This window comes from Pteropus medius, unplaced genomic scaffold (assembly GCF_902729225.1).
Source record: "Pteropus medius unplaced genomic scaffold, Ma_sr-lr_union100, whole genome shotgun sequence".
Classification (NCBI taxonomy): Eukaryota; Metazoa; Chordata; class Mammalia; order Chiroptera; family Pteropodidae; genus Pteropus; species Pteropus medius.
The window spans coordinates 9,153,272-9,176,247 of NW_024349800.1; the positions used below are offsets into that span (position 1 = coordinate 9,153,272).

The 22,976-nt window shown below is 32.0% G+C and overlaps 1 protein-coding gene across 2 annotated transcripts in view; it reads right to left on the reverse strand.

Moving 5' to 3' along the window:
- PCDH9 (protocadherin 9) overlaps positions 1-22,976 on the reverse strand; it is an 827,532-nt gene that overhangs the window by 797,928 nt on the left and 6,628 nt on the right. The window contains exon 3 of one of the 2 annotated variants that reach the window (XM_039886822.1): positions 1,485-3,118. The exons of the other annotated variant lie outside the window; for it this stretch is intronic. Coding sequence (XP_039742756.1) covers positions 3,110-3,118 — 9 coding nt within the window. The 3' untranslated portion in view covers positions 1,485-3,109. Of the gene's footprint in view, positions 1-1,484; positions 3,119-22,976 lie in introns of those variants that run through there. 2 annotated transcript variants of the gene reach the window in all.

Sequence of the window (22,976 nt, forward strand, 5' to 3'; positions counted from 1 at the left end):
TGTTAATGTGTTTTAATATGATAATAAAATATGCACTATTTACAAATAAAAATATGGGTAAAATATTTATAAGGAATGATATCTCAGTAAAAAATATAAAAAAGTGAAATGGCTAGAACTGCTAAATAGCATTAAAATAGGAAACGATATCAAAGAAATAGTCAAAAGGAAAAATGCATATTTGGAATCAATTTTCTCTTCTACGGAAAAAAACACCATGTTATCCCTGGGTGTTAAATATTTAACTGAGATACCAATTAGCCTCTTGCCAGCTCCTGTTGGTCCCTAGATTTGAAGACTTCATTATTCAAAATATTTTTCATTACATAAATGGAAAAATTTTTTAAAAGTTTTGTTTTGTGTGTAGCATCAAAATATAAATGCAAGCTAAAAATATTTTCATTAAACTATATTTGTTGAATAGACCTGACCAACTATTTTTAAAGGAAAAACATCCACGAAAGCTAAAACAAAACCTAGGAAATGGGGCAGAATGGGCTAAACCTCTCTGGGCTAATATAAAGGTGATGTTAAGATCAACAGCAATTTTGTAATATTCATTCCACATTTATGATTTGTAAATTTTCATCTGTGCTATTTCAAATGAGCATCATTTCAAAATGGAACACTTTCATATGAAAAATGTTTAACCTTTTAATGATATCAATGATTTTTTTTTTTGCTCTTTTAAACAAATATATGAATAAAATAATCTGTAATCGAAAAGATTATTTCCTATGTAAATGTAATTCAATTCTCTACTTCTTATTGTAGGGAACCTAAACATAAAACACATAAGTAAACTCGTATAGATTCCTACCTCACCATGTGGAGTACACGAGTTTCTCTTAGGAAATGGCCCAGAGGTTACAGGCTTTACAGTGACTCGAAATACTGTGGTGAACTCAGGATGATACAGGGCTTGTCCTCAGCCCAGACAGTTGAATATTATTAGCAAAATAAGTGAGCCTGTCTCTAAGTAAGCTCACCTGAACCAAATGTGGATATTTATATTTACTATATTTGAGAGACTAAACTTACATTTTAATAGGATGTCAAAAGTAATGTATGCCAAATTTTTACCCTTAAATATCTATTTAGTTTCTATAACATAGCATAAAAAATTCCATTAACAGACCTGCATATATTTCTCCATATTACCTCCATGAAACTGCTTCTCTGCAGTCTAGAATACTCAGTTAAAGTGTAAATTGCTTGACATTCCAATGCTGAAAAGCAGACAAAATGAGTGACTAGGGATTTGAGGGAGAAGTCCATTTGGTGTCTTTTAGCCAAGGTTCCACAGGTGAGAGCAAGTCATCACTTAGGAGGACAGCCTCTGGATTACAAGGCCACTCACCATACCACATGTTTTAACTCATCATTTTATCAATAAAGTTAAGTTCAGGGACTCCTTATTAGAAAACCAGAGGACAACTTCAAAAAATGTTCACAAACAAATTCAACACAAAATCTCAACACTGTACAAAACAATTTCTGAAACTTTATTGTGAATTTTAAGGTACATTTAGTAAAGGATGTTTTCCTTAATATAATTAAAATAAATTGGAAAAAATGCACATACTACTTCTTTAAAGCAAGGATAAGTACAGACTTTTGAAGCCACAATATATACAATTATATGAGTGCAATAAGCTTCCAAATACATTAGGTATATATCTGTTTAAATAAATAGTAGAATACTTGATTTGACATATGTGAGAGTCATACTGATTACACCAAAAATGTTTTACAAAATATAGCCAAAAATGGAACGTTATACATTTTGATATACAACTTTTTAAATACTTTACTATAGTCATTATTTAATTCAAATTATAGTGTACAAAAGTCCATTTTCATGAGGACAAATGTTAATTGTGTTTTTAACACTGTTCATCAAAGATAGATATTAAGATACATCCCTATACATGTTATTAAATTCCCATTCAACTTAAATCACTAGCACAGGGAGGAAAATTTCCTATCAATTATTAACAATAATAATTGTTATTGATAATTTATCAATGTAACACACTGCAACATTATTTTGGCTATTTTAAATCTTCTAAAATGTACCGTCTAATGCTTGATCCAAACTTTTTTGTGTATATAAAAACTTAATTTAAAATCAAAATATAAAGATATCGCTACACTGAATTTCTTATCTACTCTGTAATACACTTATTTTAAATAATACATTTAATTATCAGTTTTCAATTGGGAGCTTTTCCCCAGTTCTTTAACAATAATGCTTTGTGTAGTGCCTTATGATGGATCTCAAGATTTTTAATAGAATTAGCAATAGAATATACTGTAATGTGAATGCTACCTACAGAATAATGGTATTATAGGAACATGTGATGTCAAGTGTTTACATTTATAATTATTCATACATTGTAGACCAATAAGGGAGATTATTTTTGGCCACATTTCCTCATTTTTAGCCTATAGTTACACATGACAATTTGTTTGGAGGATGTATAAATGTGGGTATTTTGCATAAGTAAAACTGATTATAAGTTACCAGAATTATTGTTGCCTTTTTAACTGAAAACAAATGTTTTATTTTCTATAGGGTTCTTTTAATAATAAAAGAATGAAAAAGGAATCAAATATATCCACCTATCATAGAGTGGTGAAGTGGGGAGAGGGACCACTCAATGATCATTCTCTAAAAATTACTTAGGCAATAATGATTGAAAAGATGCATTTTTTCAGTTACACAACAAATAATGTGTTTATCTGACTATGCCTACAAAAACAGTCTGGTAATATTAGAACACAATTATAGAATGACTAGGAGCACATTATCATTCTTTTTTTTATATTGGTACTATAAAAACAATATTAAGAAAACTTGTTATATGTGAACAAATGTTGCATTTTTTATATTTTTAGAATAGGAGGATATCGACATAGCTAAGAGCATACTTAAAAACAAGCAAGACAAGTTAAATTCTCCTAAACTTCCCCATTACTGATTGCCCACTGTTATAAAGGAACAGCACCACATGTCAAGCACCCAGTCAAACTCTATAACTCACCAAGTTGCCTTTTATTGGTCAGAATGAAAGCATATACGTCTTCTGCAAGAAGTCAGTTGATATTAGGAAAGCTATGTAGAGAACACACAAATGCAGTCTTAATCCACTTTTAGCGCAAGCCATAAACCTGTAAAGCACAAGCTTTGCTTTCCTAACTATGGCAATTTTTTCTTCCGTCAGCAAGAAATGCCATTATAACTATTAACATTCAGTTTGTGTTAAGAAGAAATGCATTCATTCATGAGCGGGGGGGTTCTGCTGTCCATATCTGTATCAAGGTGTGTGGGTGTTAATATGTTTTCAAGGTAACAAAAGAGAAAATATAATTCAAGTAACGTGTGATTGCCAAAGAGTAATCTTATTTCTTCCCTTGTAAAATGAACAGGGGTTAATTAAGCAAATTGCGATATCTTCTCAACACTCTGTGCTTTAAGAACTCGACAGTGACAGAGTAATGATCGGTTTAACTATAAAGTATGTATACAGTCAGACTAAGTTAAAACATTTCCAGTCGCTTGATCACTCACTCAGAATGTTAGCAACTTAATAACAGACTTCAAATATTCTTTAATTCATTCTTAATTTTTTGAAGTTAAATGAATATAAACAAGCTTTCATAAGCTACAAATACTACTAAATTAGGTAATAAATTTATCGAAAGTTTAAAGACAATCATCTCATTTTATCTACATTCAGAACTCCATCATTATGCTTAATAGATTTTATAATTCTATTTTAATGCCTTCTGTATATGAAAGACTCATCTACAATCACCTTAAATATAGTATGATTAATGAGTCTGTAATTTCTTTGTCAAATAATCGCTTTAAATTTGGCACATTCTTAATACTGTTGGCTTTAATGTTACTATTCTAAGAGTAAAAAAAAAAACAAAAACAAACAAAAAACTTTTTAAAAACTCTGAAAACTAGAACGTATTGCCTGAGTGGATCTAAGTGACACCAAGTAAGTCATTTCCACATTACTATAATTCACTTTTGTCAATCCCTGCACAGCGTTCAAATATATTTTGTGGTTAAAAGATAGAATATATGTAATGAAGGAAAAGAAATCATCTTCTACTGAATAAACATCACAAAAAATCACATTGTCAAAAATGTAAAGATTAGCACCTCCATCAGAAATCTATGTACAAATATGTTCAAGAGTTTGCTAAATTAAAGTCTGAAAACAGTAATTTTATTAAAGAGCCACTATGGAAACAATTTGCAGTAGAGTTAAAAAGTTCTCAGATAACTTGCAAAAATAAATGCACAGTCAATATTAGAAAATATTGCCATAATTCTACTGCTATGATAGATAAGCTCTGTAAGCAGGGGAAAGAGAAGCTGGAATTAAGGGAGCCTTCAATACTTTGTAGTTAAACTATTATTATTAAAACTTTTGGTAAGGTATTGAAAATATCTTTTCACTTCAAAGTGATTTCATACAGCAACATGTATATGACTGTATTAAATTTGCTGTGCATATTCACTACATCTTATTTTCTTAATATGGTCACAGACTAAGCATACTTTTTCTGTGAGTATTTTTACGAGATAAAAGTGGTTATAATTAAATAGACAAAATTATACACTGCATACAATATTAGGCTATTCTACTGAACCAATTCCTGATATTTTTGAAAAATTATTTGACAAGAAAAATTACACCAGCTTGAATTACATATTTGTTTTCTATTTCCCTTTTTATCTACTTCCTTGACATTTTAAACATGCAAAGGCTAGGAATTGGTGTCCATTTGCCTTTTATAACCACATCACTGCAGAAAAACCATTGCAGAATTGTTCACTCTACTATGTAATGTTCAGTTCCAATAATTCTCTCATGTCACTCCTCAACTGCCTAGAATTGATGTGTATTAATCCATAACTGTGGAAGGAAAAACAAGTACATGCTAGAAATCTTCTGCCCTCGTCAAGGCAGAAATTTCCAATGCTAAGACTCTTAAATTGGGCTTTTGTAATGTCCACTTGGATAGAGACTGTCTGTCACAATCATAACCAATAGGCATCATGTCACTACAAATTATTACCAACACCTGGAATGTCAATGCAAATTAATTTAGTGTTTCACAAAGCCTTGATAAAAGAGAACTCCAGCTATATTTTAAGTCATCTAGAAAGCTAAAAACAACACATCATGTTAGGTCAAAACATCTGCATGCCAGGGGTTTAGTTTCCAAATCTCAACTGGGAACTCCATCACAAGACTGCAACCTATGTGAGACCAAAAAGTCTGGCACTCCTCTACCTGAATCTGATAAAAAGGGATTACTAAAAGTGTTTGCTTTTATGTCTGGTCTCATCGAGCTCCACGAAAAAGTATCATTAAAAAAATTATTCTCTGAAAAAGACTAAACAAATATACAGACAAAATTATTCTATCTTTGCATAAGTTATTGAGTTCAGAGGAAACCTGCCTGTATGACTTTGAGTTCATATCCAAGAATTATGTTTTTCTAATATCTTACCTTAATAATTTAAACTAAGGAAGTCCTGCCACTCTAGTGCATTGGCAAATTAACAGGTGAACTTAGCTTTCTTATATCAATGGTTGATCTAAAGGGTGCTCTTACTAAATTATTGTTGTCTGATTAACATCATAACTACATTTGGTCTAGATGTTCAATACTGCTCCTTAATCAGAATAATTAAAATTTTTCTGACTATGAAAGCTTATTAGTTAAAGGTCATCAAGAAAAAGCTTTTGCTCCAAAATTAAACTAAGCTTTAAATAATAACTGAGTCCACACAATCAAAATGTAAGCAATACCAGCTTCGAAATCATAGGTTTTTGGAATTATGTCCATCTGCTTGTCTCATATCAAAATTTTTTTTCAAGAAAAGATCTTTTTTAATTCTCTAGGAATGTGACAGAATTATGTTCTAAACAAGAATAGTATTCATGACTGACTCAGTGATCAACATGCACTACACACAATGGACAAAAAGGTTATCATATTATTCCAAGCATCATTTTTTTTTGTCAAGTAAAGTGGGGAAAATTGTGCATTCACAACTCTCAACTATTTGACCTTCAAATGTCCCTCAAATTAAAACTGCAACTTTCTCACCTAGAATTTTTATCAAATTGCATCCATTATAATAATCCATGATAAATTTTATTTGACTAAAATGGTTCCCCCCAGTTCTCAGATTTAAGGGACAGCTTGAAAGTCCAAGTGGTTGACAAGCGTCTATCCCCATAGTCAGAGTTTTAAGCAAGGAGGCATTAAGAAGCCAGTAATAAAATATATTTATAGAACTGCATAAAATTATTGGATACTTTTTGTGGTTGCAGGTGAAAATACTAGAAAACCTACTCCAAAGCTATAATTTTATATATAACAATAATAAAATAAGTTATTATACACATGTTCCTAAACAGACATGAAGACATATTCTCCCAGTGCATTATAGATAGATTGGGGAAAGGTCCATGCTGATCCTGGCTGGCAAGTTTGTGCACAGGTGGAGGTTGGTTGGTGCTTCTGACCCATTTGGGAACAGGGACTGGAATAAAAAATTTTTTAAAAAAAAGAAAAAAAGGAAAAGGAAAGTATCATTCTAGTCTAGTGAAGAAGCGAGATCTTTTTGTTATCATAGTTTGACCTCCCCCTCTTCTAGATCCCTTTCTATCTGATATGAGGAGTAATTTTAAAAGAAGAATAATTACAAATTTCTTATGTTTTGAGACAAGCAGAATGTTTGACATTCACTGCAAAAATCCACTGTTTGTGGAAAGTATTCAGAATCCTACAGCCTCGAAGATACCAATGCTGTTACTATCGTTACTATGTACCGGCTGTGAAGGTTCACAGTAAATGGGAAAGAAACACACCCGCCACAGGCATGGTTGTACCATCACACCACTTGCTCAGTGGTGACATTTATACACGAAAAAAATGAAAACTATACATTAAAGAAGACTTCGGCTATCCTTTTTTATCTTGACACAACAAATTTATTTTTGGCACAACTGACTCTAGGTGATGTACCACAATTTTATATTTTAAAACAAAAGTTCAACCATAGAGGCAGTATTGCTTAGCAACTGCAAGCAAAGCCTCTGGTATAACACTGCTAGGGTTCAAGTCCTGGACTTCTCTCTGCTTATAATACCTGTGACCTTCAGCAAATCGTTTACCTTCTCTTCCGCTGTAGAAGAGGAACATTAGTAATACCCGACTCACAAGGTCATCGTTCAGTTTAAGGAGTCAGTACATGTAAAGGGCTGAGAAGGATGCCAGGTACATAGTAAGCACTCAAGTAAATGTTGACTGTTATCATTACCTGCTGCTGGAAATCTGCTTTCACAGCAGTGCAAACTAAATTTCTAGAAATAAGGAAATAATGGTGCCAAAGTGAATACTGTGATCTCCTCTTTACAGAGCCCGGAACATCTCCCATGTTTCCCATGAAATTGTTTGCTATCTAGCTAAAAATTACTGTGCTTTATTTTGGCCAGTTACTTTCATATATGTTTAAAACATGTTTACATTATTTAATAATGAAGTAATGACTAATCATGTTAAAGTACTCAATAATTAGTTTCAATCTCAATAACATACCATTAAAATTAATGAGTTTACTTTTTACTGTTAGCTTTTCCCCAATATAGGCTACACTAACTCTATTATGGTTATCTAAATGTTGCTTTTGTCTAAATTCTTAATGAATTTATTTCTTTCCCAGGCAAAATATTAGAAGGCACAGTCTACACAAATTCATTAATTTACAAGCATCCAGTTCCAAATCATATGCCAGTAGACATAATCTCTTCGTACTTTTATAATAGAGAATTGATTTGATTAGTCATATGTCTGTGATTTGCTGTACTGTCCCTAGAATGGCTAAAACAATGCTCCATAAACTCACAGGATTTGAAGTCTTGGCTTGCCCAGCTTTTCACCTTGCCAGAGACTGCTTACATCTCATTCCATCAATTACTGCCCATAATGGCTACCGTGCCTCTTGTGCAGAAATCATAGGGCTTTCATTTGACACTAATCTTTTTGTTTCATATTACCTTTACATTCTGTATAATTTGCTGTCATCTGCATTAGTAACATTAAATAGTTTTGAAACTTTTTTTGTAATAACCTCCAAATGACCTTATATCCATGGAATAAATATTTAGAAAATATATCATGTGCATATAGCTATATGGTTAAGGAAGGTATCTCTGTTGCTGCCATTCAGGAAATGAGCATTGGATGAGCTTGTTTAATATGAAAAACAAAACAGTGTCGCGTGGCCGACATGTGCCATTTCTGGAACTACATCTCCTCCATCTATATCAGCTTCCCAAACTTGCAAAGTAACTCCTAAACCCATTCACCTATAGTGTAAAATATTCTTTTACATACCTCCACCAAAGACACTGATAGAATTGGGATTTTGTAAAGTTTTTACAAAATGAAAGAGCACAATGCAGTAAGTAGTACTAAATGCAAGCAAATTTTGATGTTGAGATATCACTGAGATAGAGAGTAGGCATTCCTAGGTTACTGTCCAGGCCAGAACCATCCCATAGGGCCCTTTTCTACAGTGATCTGGAGATAATGTGGTAGGCTCTTCTATGGCAAAACATAGTTGTAATTGTCCCTGTAACTAAATAACATATGTTCCACATCTGGGTGGTATATTTGGGGGCTACTTCAGCTAACTTCCAATTTAGTCCCTTTAATCTCAAACTTGATTTTCTTTCAGCAATAGATTGACAGTTCTAATTATTTACATTATTTCTTCAGATTAACTCAATTTTGTCTTTGAATAAACGAGCTGCCAATAAAATCAATGAGCATTATCAGATTTAATTAGCTTTTGTAGGATTTATTTTGGTAACAAATAAAATGTCAATGAAAATTATTACTGTTTGACTTTTAAAAACTATATTTACATATTACACCCAAACTATGTGGACTTCTCCAATATTCAGAAGAGTTGAAATACTAAATTCATTTTAATGCCTTACTACAGAAAAAAAAATTCAAACATAACTAGTATAATATTACTGATAAATATATGGTAGCTACTTCCTATTTGAAGTTGATAGTTTTACAATAAAACTATAAGCAATAATCTGCTTGGGATTTCATAATTCTGTTTTTTGATTTCTGATTTAGAAGAAAAAAATTAATTTTCTAGTTCAGAAGGGAAAAAATCAGGCAGAGACCTCGAAGAAGATAAAGGCAATGCTCTGTTATCAACACAAATGCAAGAGCGTGATAACATGGATCATAAAAACAATGAAAATATTACAAATTGTTCACTGTTGAGAGAGACTGAACCGTATGATGTACTTTGTAATTGTTTTTCTTGAGCTAATATTAATGATGATTGGTACTGTCTGAACATGTATCAACTGATGATATAAGGAAGTAGGCCAAATGGAGTTAATTGATAATAGGAAATCTGTCAAAGACTGATGTTTTCCTAACTAACAAAAGTTGTAGTTCTATTTTTAATATTAAAGCTGAAAAAAAAAAAAAAAGCCTGAATCCAATGATCTAACTTTCAGATGAGAAAACTGAATTCTCAAGATGCTAAGTAAAGTTTTAGTAAAATTTGCATAGAAAATTAGAAAGCAATGTGTATAAAAGTTTTTAAAATGGGAAAATATAAGTTTTTATTTTTATAACTCCTATTGGTTTATTTTCTTTGGTAAAGCAATGCATAGTCACTTATAAAAATTATATTAAGCAAAGAATTAAAACTTTGTAAAAACATTAACTGTCACTATAATAGTGAGACTGCCACATTTCTAATTTTATGTAGAAATTGGTTAGTACAAACTCTAACACTCATGTGACTTCCACACCAATGTGTTTTTAAATGTATGTTTTACTAAGCTTAGTATATCCCGTCATTTGGTTCTAAATTAGCTTTCCAAACTGTCCATATTTCTACATTATTCAACTGTGGATTACATTTAGTTACATGATTGGTTATATCAATAAATTCATGATTTCCAAAAAAAGTTGTTTATATTTTAATCGATATATTTAATTAAGAAATGCTTTTATACATTTTATTCCTGAGATCTAAATGTTTGCCAAGTTTCAATTTTTCAGTTCACTTATAGTATAGTAATTAGTTGGGAGATAGTTGCCTAAGTAGCCACAGAAAAATTGGAAAGATTTTTTTGGCATCAGTTTGATGGTTTTCACTGAAGCCTAACTGCAATTAAAATAGTACATTTTCTGACAGTAAAAATTTATCTTAAAAATACGTTTGCACAAAAATGTGCAGGTAAGGCATTAATTGCATTATTTTTTCAAAATAACAAAGGTTTTTTCCATGAATATAATTTCAAAATTTTGAAATGACTTGCTCATATAAACATTCACTTATGAGTAAATTACTCATGTTTTAGAAACGATTAAGTTAAAAATAACTGTCTTACTTGAAATGTAAAGCCCAACTCTAAATTTTTCTGCTGTAATGAAAGGAAACCAAATTTTCAGGATACAAATTTGTCAATTTAAGAAAAAATTATATATTAAAAGCATTTTCAACGTTTATGTCATGATATTGATTCCTTGAAATACTGTGATAAATATTCATAAGAAAATGGACTTGCCCAAATCAGCACCATCTGGAGGTAAAAGCCAATTAAATCCAACATTTATTTTAGCCACAGTTTAACATCTATGTTCCATGTCTATGTTAAAGTTATGTCTTTTTGAAGGATGAAGGCTGGATTCTTTTACAGAATATAATGACTCAAAACACTCCTTTTAAATAGATTCCTATATAAGTAGAACTTCATTTTTAGACAACACTGTCTTTTAACTTGGGTTATTACTTAACATTATCAACGTGTGCCATTTTTAAAGTGATTTTTACTATAGCAAATATGTTAATTTCATATAGTTACAAAAATGAAGTTTTACTTGCAATTATATTTTATTAACACCTTTGCCTGTAGAAGAAGTGTGATTTTAAGGATAAAAAAGTATATTTCCCTCTAAATTAACCAAAGGATAAATTTAAACTTGGCATTCTTGTAATTAGAGTAATAGATCTTAGAATTTTATTGCCTACTGAAAGATCAAGTCTCTGGCACTAGTTAAAAAAAAAAGACTTTTAAAAATATATTTCAGAGAAATGATGACATCAATTTAAAACTTAACACACATATAATACGTATATATATAATACATATATATATTTTTAAATAAAGGAATTCCAAGGAAAAAAAGCATTGTGTTTAAAATCCACTGGAATCTTTCAAAGCAAAGACAATGTCGTTCATCGTTTTTAATTATCATTTTCAAACACTGTTCCTAGATCACAGCAGTTACTCAATAGATGTCTGCTGAATCGCAGAATTCATGAAAAATAAAAAAGGTTAATTTGCATATATATCAGTAGGTTATATCGCAGTTCTTTGGCAGCAGAAAAATTTCATAGTTATATATCAGAGAATTCAAAAGAAAAAGGAATACACATTTAAATCTATAGAATATAACTCTGGAATAGGTTTTAGTAACCATTAAGGGTAATAGAATATGGTACAGTAGTCTAGTGATAAGGCTGAATGGATATGTCTAGTTGTCAGGCCTAAGCCCAAATAAGAGTTTAGTAGCTAGCAAAAATCCTTTACGTTGCTAAATGAGAAAATCGAGTGAATCCTGTTTACATGTGAAAGGTGCAGTACGAGAAATATATTTCTCTTCATAGGACAAGTATTTGGTCATTGTCTGAACTGGAATTTGCATAAACTTTCTGAGATGCACAATTACCTTTGTATCTTAAGAGTTAATACAAGATATTATTGATATGGCAACATAAAATGGTGGCTATTTTAATTTACATATATACATACATATATTATATATATGTACATATATAGTATACATGTAGATATACTCAATGCCATGAGAATGCAAAATATTACAAGTAAAACAATAAAATCAAACCTTTAAAGCACAATTCTTATTATTTAAAATGTGTTTAACACCCCATTTTGCCTGATTATCTCCATGTTTGCCCTTGTAGTGGGAATAAGTAGAATTTATTGAAGATCTACTATATGCTATGCTATATTCTTTACAACAAGTCCATGAGGTGTGATACCCAAGGTAATTACTGCACTATGTCTCCACACTGCTCAGTATCTCAGTACGGTCAGATGGATATCATATCTTAGTATAAAATGAGCAGTAATCTAAAGGAAATCATGATATTTTGCCATGTTTTATCTGTTTAAGTTTTTCCAAGCACAAAGAATGGGTTTTCTTGTTATTGTTTATTTCATTTTAAAGTCCTTTTTTCTTACTGAGCCACTGTGTATATATGAAATTAGATCCAAACCAAAAGGCCAATCCAAAAACAACTGAATTGCACTGAGGGTAGGAAAGATCAATAAAAAGTTAAAGTTTAATTTCTACAATCTAAGTCACAATGGGACCAATTGAAATTTGCCTATAACTACTTCTTAGTTGATAAAGTTAATTAAATTAATAACAAATCCCCACTACATTCTGCTCCAAATTCAAATCATTAACTCCAAATTCAAATTGTTGATGATTTCAGCTCTTCCAACATAAGGCAAAGATTTTGGCTGCAGGGTATTACAAAAAAGTGCTTTTTAAGTACTATCATATTGTGTTCTATTTTTATTTGTTGGGTCTCATTTCTGTTATTATGTCACCAACATACTCAAACATTAGAAATTTGCATATTCACACATTAAAAACTTACTTATAAACATAAATCATTTTCAATAAGAAAAATAATTTTTTAAAGAAGAGAAGAAACTGTTGGTATTTATATTTTTCCCATAAATATGATCAAATACTCCAAAGCATTTTAACTAGTTTGATTACACCATGGATGCCATGACTTCAATAGAGATGCTTTCTACTCTATGGAATAATTGGAAGCAAAAACCAGCAGGTTTAAAATGGCTCCAGCTGTGTTAAGTACGACTGTGAAACAGATTCACTGTCTTATATGTTGTTTTGTAATAGGAGTGATGTATAAGGTGAAAATCCCCAGATGGAAAGAGTTCCAATGAGTAATCAACAGGGACGTAAATTAATAACAAATACTAAAAGAAGGAGAATAATCTTAAAACACAACATGCAAATGAATATAGTGAAATCCTCAAAATGAAAGATGAAGCAATTATATAAATGTGAAACAATAGGAACTAAGATCAAAAGAAAATATAACATTCTATCTGCTGTACACTGATGCTATTACAAAGACCAACATTTCAGAAATCCTAAAGAACCCCAAAATAGTGCTTTATACCAAGAGCAAATTAATAGAGATAGCTTACTTATTAAAAAGATATAATAAAACTCAGATTCAGAAAAATCACCAAAAACAAAACAAAGAGAGCATGCATTAAATAAGGTCCCTATGTCAGTGGTAAGTTGGACTCCTTAGACAAAAGAGGTGGATAAACAGGTAGTTGTTGTTTTTGTTTTGTTTTTTTGTCTTTTGTTGCTTTTTTTTTTTTAAAGTGCCTACCATGGGCCAGACATTTGCATGTACCCATTTACCTGTTTACTTCACCTCTGAACAACCTTATGATATTAGTCATGGTGACATCTACTTTACAGGGTAGGAGAGCAAGGAGCAGTGCATTTAAATGATGTGCCCAATGTCACACAGCTTTTAAGTAGCAGTTTGTTGCCATTTTTTTTACTTCAAATATCAAACTACTTTTTATAGTCTCATTTTTTTCATCTGGAAAAGGAATTAAATAGGTCAAATAATCTCAAAGGTCTATTTGAGACTTGAGAAACTGAGTTCTATTAAACATCAAATTTGTCTTTCTAAAATTAATATAGCAGCTAGACACTGCTTTAGTCATTATTCAATTATTATTTTGTTTCTTTTTATAGAATTCATATGTGATTCTAGGGTATTGTCTGGATGGCTCAAAAGTCTACTAAGGAAATTCTAATGTGATAACTTTTTTTCCTCCAAAACACCTGTCTCTATTAAGTAGATATCAAAGTAAATCTATTGAGCATTATGTTTAAAAGTAATCAATCAATGATCTAAGTGTTCAAAGGTTTAAGTAAACTTTTTAGATGAGGAGGCTTGGAAGAGAAGGCATCTGATCTTATTTATTTAGTTCCTTTTTCCTGTCCCATTATATCCTAATATGAAGAAAACTGTTAGGATGGGCAGAAATAGTGGTGTGCAAGAAATGAGGGAGAAAATGGAAACCACGGATATATCTGATCAAGTGATAGAAAAGTATATTTATGCACATTAGAATCAGCAGTTTTCTAATTATTTGCCACTCTCTCTCTCTCTCTCTCTCTGATCTAAATGCAGAAATCATTAGTCAAGACACTGATAAATGATATAAAGGTGTTAATTATATTTCACTATATAAAAAGTCAAAACGGCAAAATACAGAGTTGAAGAATGCCTGTACTTGTTCATCTATAGGACTAGGCGAGGTTAGGTGGATCTTCACTGGACCTCCAGAAATATAAATGATGGGGTGTCAGGGAGATCATCATTTCTTAGATGGGAGAGCACTGGGACTCCTCAGTCACAAAAGAAAAAAAAAAATCTTAAACCTAATTAGAACTTTGGTCATCAGGCTCTAGTCACCATAGAGGAAAACAGGGACAGTGGCTAAAGCCAGGCATTCAGAACTCTCTCCATATGTACTTTACTCATTTTGGCCCCTGTTACAGCAATACATCCAAATGAGCTTTTGCGAGTCATATGCTTACCACGCTTTCAAGTAATCTTATGCTCTAGAGATAGTTTGCTGGGAGGTAACTTGTGAAGAACAATTTTGGGTGCACTGAGTCTCCTTGTTTATGGGTTTTTAATAAATGGGCTGCAGTCCTTTCCAACACAAATAATGAAGAAAATGCCTCAAACTTATGTCTAGCTGAAGAACATTTCACAAGTACAACTAGGACATGTGTGGGTAAGAAATACCAGTCTAGAGGTTCCGTTCTAGACTGAAAAGCCACTGGCTTTAGCCAGGTGACTTTAAAACACACACACACACACACACACACCCCTTCTGAATCTCAATTTCTACATAAGTTGACTAAGAATGGTAATGTCTTTTTCCTATGGTTATTATAGAAATCGATGGACATCTTATAGATATATAAAGCATGAGCTCTCAGGTTAGGTCAACGTCTATTGAATGCCTACTAAGTTCACTCTTCTAGGCACTGTTGTAGGATTAGTACTGGAAATACAAAGATAAGTAAGACATAATCTCTTAATGTGAGGGACTTTCTTATATTCTCCCTAATTATTAAGCTTTAAGTTATGACATACCAGTATCAATTTGAATGAGCTGCCATTTGAGACCAAAAGGTCATGAGGAACCAGGGCTGTGCTTTGAAGAATCCTGAATGTTTGCCTGGGGGTGACACTGCATGGGCTGGAAAGGATGCACAGCCCTGCCAATAACAGATGGTCCTGCAGGGCTAGTTTAAAACCTGAGAGGTACTGCTCCCAGTATCATCCAGAAGTCAATAACCCTTAGCTAAAGCAGAATTTAATTGTCTAAAACAGAGACTTTAGGTGTCAAAATAATTTTGTGTAATTATTCTCATTTTTTACAAAATCAGTCAATGAATTCAACATATCTTGCTATTACTGCTCGGCACAAGGTTTTGCTGTCAAGACCAAGAATGAAACAAATTCATGTAAAACTAAAATATCCTAAGGATTGTGTCTATTTTTACTAGGGTTTAATGTAATTTTGATGCTCATTTCAATTTTTCAGCAAAAAAAAATTATTTTTATAAAACTCACATCTTTTTTCATGTTGGAAATTTGAAGGGATTGGGAATGCACTGATACGTTATTAATCTATATAGCTAAATTTAACATTATTTCTTAACTTTGAAAATGGTATCAGTAAGAAAAATTGGATTTTAAATATTGCAAAGAAAATATATAGAGGTTAGCTATTTCTAGGAGGAGTACATTTGGGTATTTTATTTGACACTTTATTGACATTCCTGGGCAAAATATTTTGTTTCATATTTTGGTGAGGGAGAACAGGTATACAGAAATAATTTTTTATCATTTTAACATCTATCAAGAAACTAAGAAAGCAGCTGTATATTAAGTAACATAAATAAATATTGTCCACCTACTGAATGACAAGAAAGGCAGCAAAGAAAAGCTGCCAATCCAGGTGTGTTCACAGCTGACAAACAGAGGAAAGGCTATTGTGATTCTAGGCTTCCAATGTGAAAATTGGTTCAATGACATGAATATATGACACAGGAGGGCATCAACTCACAACTCAGAACTCACTCCATTTTGTCTCCATTTGTCACTTGCACCTTCTACAAAAAGTTACCTGCAGAATCCTGTGTAGCTATGTGTTTGAAAGTCCTCAGCATGCAGCTGTTATCACACAGAGGCACAGATTGGTTGCATCCTCCGAATCCAAAAAAGCACCAGTATTTTTTTTCTCTCTCTCAAGAAAAGATCTACTATGAAACTACTGTCAGCAGAAGACATTTTCTTCTATAAAACATACGGCTTCATTTTATATATCCTTCTGTGTATCCATTCTTCTCCTCATTGAGGTTTGTTTAATGAGCAAAAAAATAAAAAACCTCATTCACTGTGAATTGCGGCTGCTATTATCTTGCACAAAAACTGTTTTGTTTTCAAAATCAATCATCTATGATGATTCTCAGCAAGCCCACTGTACCTACTGTGGACTGCACAGGGATTATATATTTCTTCTAGTAGGCAGAAATTCAGGATTTGTAAAGTCATTTAAAAATATGCATGGCTATTTCCACCAATTTATATCTAACAAGGCCAAAGACATGAAGCATTTAAGAACTGCGAGGCATTTTACTGAACATTGTCATGAAGGTAAATATATTGAAACTCATGTATGTCTGAAACGAAATGCTATGCTACACACACACACTACAAATGGAGCAAAGATTACTTCTAAAAATACAGTCTGAGAAATGATTCAAAGTAATCCCTATGAGGATCAAAGCACTCACTTAGTGGCCAGCCCTCTTCATTATGGTAATGCTATAGTTTAATAGATACCTAAGATTTTAATCTGATTTACATTTCGTAGAGAGTCTATACATACAACTGAGAGTTTTTTCTCAGGAGATCAGATTATGGGCATCAGAGGTACCACAGGTAAGTATGAGAGGGCCTGCATTTTCCACCTTGAATGGCTAGAATCATCAAAGAGCAAATCTGTTCATTCTAAAGCAATTTTTGCAATTTTTATTCTTTCAGACACATCCAGTGTTTCTGTATTTGGAGAAAATAGGCAAGACTAATTCCCTAGGCTATAAATCACTCTAATGTGGAGGGAAATGTGTTAGCTAGTTGTATTACAAAGCTTTTACTTCATATTTAATAGGCACCTGCAATACCAGCATTATACAAAGCTCTCTACTTTGCAAATCTTTAAAACCCCACTTAATTTTCAGCACTGATTTCCTGCAATCTAAGAGCTTATGAAGGGTTCACTGTGTTCATACAGATCTTTGCAAAATGTGCCAGAACTTCCCTGTCTGTGATGGCATTCATTTAGAGGTGAATCCCAAATTTCTATCACAGGCATGCTTATTTCCAACTAAAATAAATATTCTTAGAATGAAAGCTAAAGATTAGGAGGAGATAAAAGGAAGCAAAGTAACTAGCACTAGGAGAGATATATGCAAATATCAGCTCAATGACAATTCTTTATACCATTTACAATTGAAGCTTAAAGACCCAAAGACTCTGCAATCCATTAGTTTCTCAATATCCTGGAAGAGATTAGAGTATTTCTTAATCAACTGCTAACAGACCGAAAAAGGCCACAGACTGTATAAAAACAAAGTAGTATAATATGAAAATGTAGAGAAGGTCAGATAGAAAGACAAACTGTGGAATAATGTTAAAGTATATTATACAAACATGGTAAAATTGACCATATTTCTGTTATTTCCTGAAGCCCACATAATTAAAAAGCTATATAAATTTGTGAGTGGTGAGGCTGTAGTAGACTTCTTTCAATAAAAGATGAGTCAATTTCATATATTTTCTCAAGGAATTCCAGAATAATTAATGTAAAATGACTAGAAAGTATCAATCAAGTATGCTTCAAAGAGCTTCCCTGTGCTTATATTTATACAACTTCCAGCTGTACAGGTGGTCTCAAGTCCATCAGTTTACATGTGATATGTGCTTATGGCATTGTAATTAATCAAAATGTTAAAGATTATGGGAAAATATTTTCACATCATTTAATAAGTACATAAAAACAGATCCCTAATGAATACCTTCGAATTCTGAATGCCTCAGAAAATTTTGACACTATTCTAGTCTATAGGAGACAAATTGTGTATGAGACAAAAACATGAGTGAGAGATTAAGTATGGGTTGTTTTCCTAGGTTTTTACTGCTATCACTCTTTATTGTTAAGGAAGTATAGTTGTTTGACCTATTTAGGAATGTCACATTTTAATGAATTTTGGCTTAGGGAAAAAAAAGAATATAAATCAAAACCAAAACGTCAATCATGGTAATATACCTTTCTTGTTCTATGTTTCTGATGACTGGCAGCCCAATAGGTTTGTATCAAACAAAAGCAAAAAGCCTGTGTTCCTTTCCACATGAAATCTTTGACAGATTTAACAGCTTTCTGAAATAACTGATGAAATCTTAAACAGCAAAGTATATCTTCTTATGTACATGGGAGATTACATTTCTACATTTGGATTTGCTTCGGTGATGTGATGCAGATTTGAGGAGTGCTAACTGTTAAAAAGGTCACAGCACATTGGCATCATTACTTACTAAGTGGCTGACTCCTTTGCCTCCAGATACTGAAAACTTTAGAGCAAGCCTTTTGCTGACTTGCATTCCCACATTCTCAACTAATACCTGGCCTGAGATTAGATCATAATTCAACAAATCTGATGCATATTTTAGGACCCTGGTATGTTACAAATTCTGGAAAATATATTAAACGTAAAATCAGCAGTCAAAAAATCAGAAACCCATATTAAATAATTCTTGCTTATTTTCCAACTATGCTAAATATATAACATATAAACTGACTTATTAATATTAGCAAGAGACTAATTTATAGTTTTAATAAAGGATCCTCTTCTAGAAAACACCAGACTAAATTCAAAGAAAACTTACTCCAAGGATTTTAAGTAGAAGTGGTAAACAATTCAGCAGACTCACGGGTTTCTTTTCGTCTTTTTTAACTATACGCAAGCTAAGAGTTCAACTCTGGCAAAGGCAAACTGAGAAAACACTAAAAAGAGCAATAGAGTTGACATGGCCTCAAATCCTGTACACACTCAGTCTGGTGCTGCTAGACCAGCACAACCACTGTAGTGTTTAGCATTTGGTAGATTTCTGCATTTCCCCCCAGCCGAAAAAGTTTAGAAGTTGAAAATCTAAATAATAAAAAACAAATAAAAAGAATTGTGGACATATAACTTAGGAGAAACTATGATCTAAAGGTATCACTTTCATACTTCAGCACTATCACATAAAATAATGTACTGCCAAAGAACTCATTAAGATGCCATTTCTAATATTTTGGGTGTCATTTATAGCCATTCAATATGAAAATGAACCTTTAAGGGTCAAAATAATTTACAATTGGTTATAAAGAAATCTGATTTCAGATTTGAGGTTTTGTATTAAGTCTAAATTCTATTGTACTATTCACATATTTTAATTTGTGCTATTATGAGAAACTAAATTACAGCTTGAAATATTTAACTAATAAGGCTATGCATATATCATAAGACTATAACATATTATTTCAAGTACAGTATTTACAAGGTAATTGTAATGATGCCAAACCTGGTCTGTGACACCTTAAGGATGATGACTCACTTGAAACTCAGGGAACATCAGTTTACGGTGTGTCTATATATAGAATTAATTGCAACAAAATTTAGAAAACAAGATAATAGAATATTTTAACTGCAGAAATTATTTTCTCTATGTTAGCAAATGTTCAGGAATCTGTAGGCATTTCTATGCTTAATACAGTGGTGACATTATTTCTATCCTCAAGGTTATAGCAATAAATGCTAAACTGTACCTTAAATGTTATAGCTCAGGTGTATCATGCTGAAAAACACATCAAATATTTGTCTCAGGAGGAAAGGTAGCCAGTTTGAATGGCTGGCCCGTTCTCATTTCAAATTTCTGAAACTTTATCCAAAGAGTATCTTCTACTTCATCAGCTGAGTTCATGATTATAGAGCACTTAGCCAAAGGGAAGAAGTAGAAATAAAATTCACAACTGATAACGCTTTAAATATAATTCTCATTTTGGGGAGCAATTTTTCTCCACCTGCCACTTGCACTCTACCGTCACAATACACTGCAAAATTTAGTAGTTTAAAATATTGTAAAGTTTTTTGTTAGCCTCACATTACTTAACATTTTCCTCCTTCATTTTCAACTGCATTTTTCTTTCTCACAGTTCTAAATAGCAATTCTATGACTATCTTGCATATTTTACATGACATAACAGCATTTCAATTGTGGTTGTAATGGGATTACTCAAAAATGAAAAGTAATCATAAATGTAATATAGTATCTCCAAATGATTGGGAATAGAAGCAATTCCCTTTATACTATAAAAGTATATGTATATACTTGAGTACAGACAGCATGCATACATATTTTCAATGTATAATTTGTTCAATATATACACAAATGTTTTTACGAATAAATACTCTAGATTGTGAAAAGTTAAAGTAACGATGTTTAAGCTCTAAAATATGCACTTCATTTAGAAAATCAAACATGACTGTTTACCCAGAACCAAACTCTAGTGCAACTATCACAGATTGTTTTATAACTAGAAGAAGTTGTCAAATGTAAATAGGTCACTTTTTATTCTTTAACATTTTCATTTATACTGCCACAAAAAACCACACTGGGGCCAAGAAAATTAATTCCCCAAAGCTGTCAACTGGTTGGGAAACAGCAATAAACAGCTTACTATAGAGCCTCCAGCTACAATAAACGGCTGTCAATAAGTGAGCTAAGAACTGGGCTGTGGAAAAACAGGTCCTCTGGAAACGGTAATCTGAAAGGGAAGGAGCTGAACAGAATCTTGTTCCGACATGCTGAGGCGATGGTTCTCAAAGTGAGGTCCCTGAAACAGCAGCATCAGCAACACCTAGGGTCTTGTCAATGAAAATGTTCAGGCTGGACCTCAGTGGTATTGAATCAGAACCTCTGGGAATGGGGCCCAAAAACCCAATTCCAGGTGATTCTGACAAATCCTAAAATTTGAGAACTTAATATCGTCTTTTGAAAATCACGTCCATTAAGAACATCTTTACCTTTTAGAGAAAATATACAAATGAGCTTTATCATTTAAAGCCCTACTGGAATTGATTATACTGTCATCCTCTTAATCCTATAATGGTACTTGCTTATTTATGAATAAATATCAAGGCATGATCTTGCTTTGAAAAAATGAAATTTCATTCAATCTCTGAATGCAAGGGTACTTCAAGAAGTTCATAAAAACAATTTGGTGACAGATTTGTTATACTCAAGGAAAATGAAAGATTAGTAAAATAGAGTAGTTCAAGTTTACTTGTTTCACACGTCCTTTGTAGGGTTACACAAAGGAAAATAACAGGGGTGGAAATAAGATAAAATAAGAATCAATGCACTACAAGAAAATTTATGGTGTAAAAGTCGGACATTATGTTTTCACTATATAGATAATACAAATTAACAATATTTAAATTTAGTAACCCTTACTCAAGAATCTTGCATCTTACCCACACATCAGCTAGCACCATAAAGTGAAAGTTGATAGCAACCTGTGCCCATTCAACTAAAAATCTTCATAGATTAGATGCTAGTTTATAAATTTTGTTGTAATAAACCCTACCATTTAAAACTGTGCAGCTTCATGAGCACATTTAGCGTAAAAGCCACTGGTTGGAGTAAATTATTTTTACTTTTTAGTTGAACTAGAAAATCTTCAGATAACAATCATATAGTTCAGTGGGAAAAAATTAAAAGGGTAGTATATAATTTATGTCCTCACTCATAGAAAATATGCCTCTTTATACTAAAATTGTACATATTGCTATCACTATCACCTCTCCTTACTCTCAGTATTATTTTTCTCCAACATCGCAATGTTTTTCTTTCTCAGTATGAAAACTTCTAAAAGGTATAAGCAAAGCCATGACAATAGCTCTTTATCATAATAGTGAATGATAGCAACATTTTAACATCAAAATGCCTACAAGAAGAACTGCACAGTGACACATGGTCTCAAGGAATGTCTAAATTGCACTTTAGTTCCAGTTAGAGAATTACTCAGCATCCATTTCAAAAATTACATCATACGAACAAGTATTCTTATGACTAAGCCTCAACAAAAGAACTTTGCTAAAATGCACTTAACATTTATGTCACTGTACTATATATAGTTTCAACTTTTGGGGAGAAGTCAGAAAAAGTAGGTCTGTACATAATGCTAATAATACCTACCACACTTACTTGAAAAGAAAGATGGTGTGAGAAGAATATAAGATTGTTGTTTTAAAACAAATTTCAAGTTTTGTATGAAAAGTTTTAAATTATCTTAGTTTTTTCAAGATAGTATGCAAATCATAAAATATCATCAGTATATTGTGAGTGACCACATTAAAATAATAGAGGCATTTTCTTTCTTTTCATTAAAATAGCAACTTTATATTTAAATCCATTTAGTTTCATAAATTATTTAGTTTACCTTGATTGACTATTTAGCAACTTTTATAAGCTTTCAGAGAGCTCTGAAATGTTCTATATTTTAAAACTTCAGCCTCTTTTAAAAAGCTAATGAAGTTAACATGAAAATAAGTCATTCCTACTTTCACTTATAACTTCACATTTTTCCTCTAGAACTTCTATA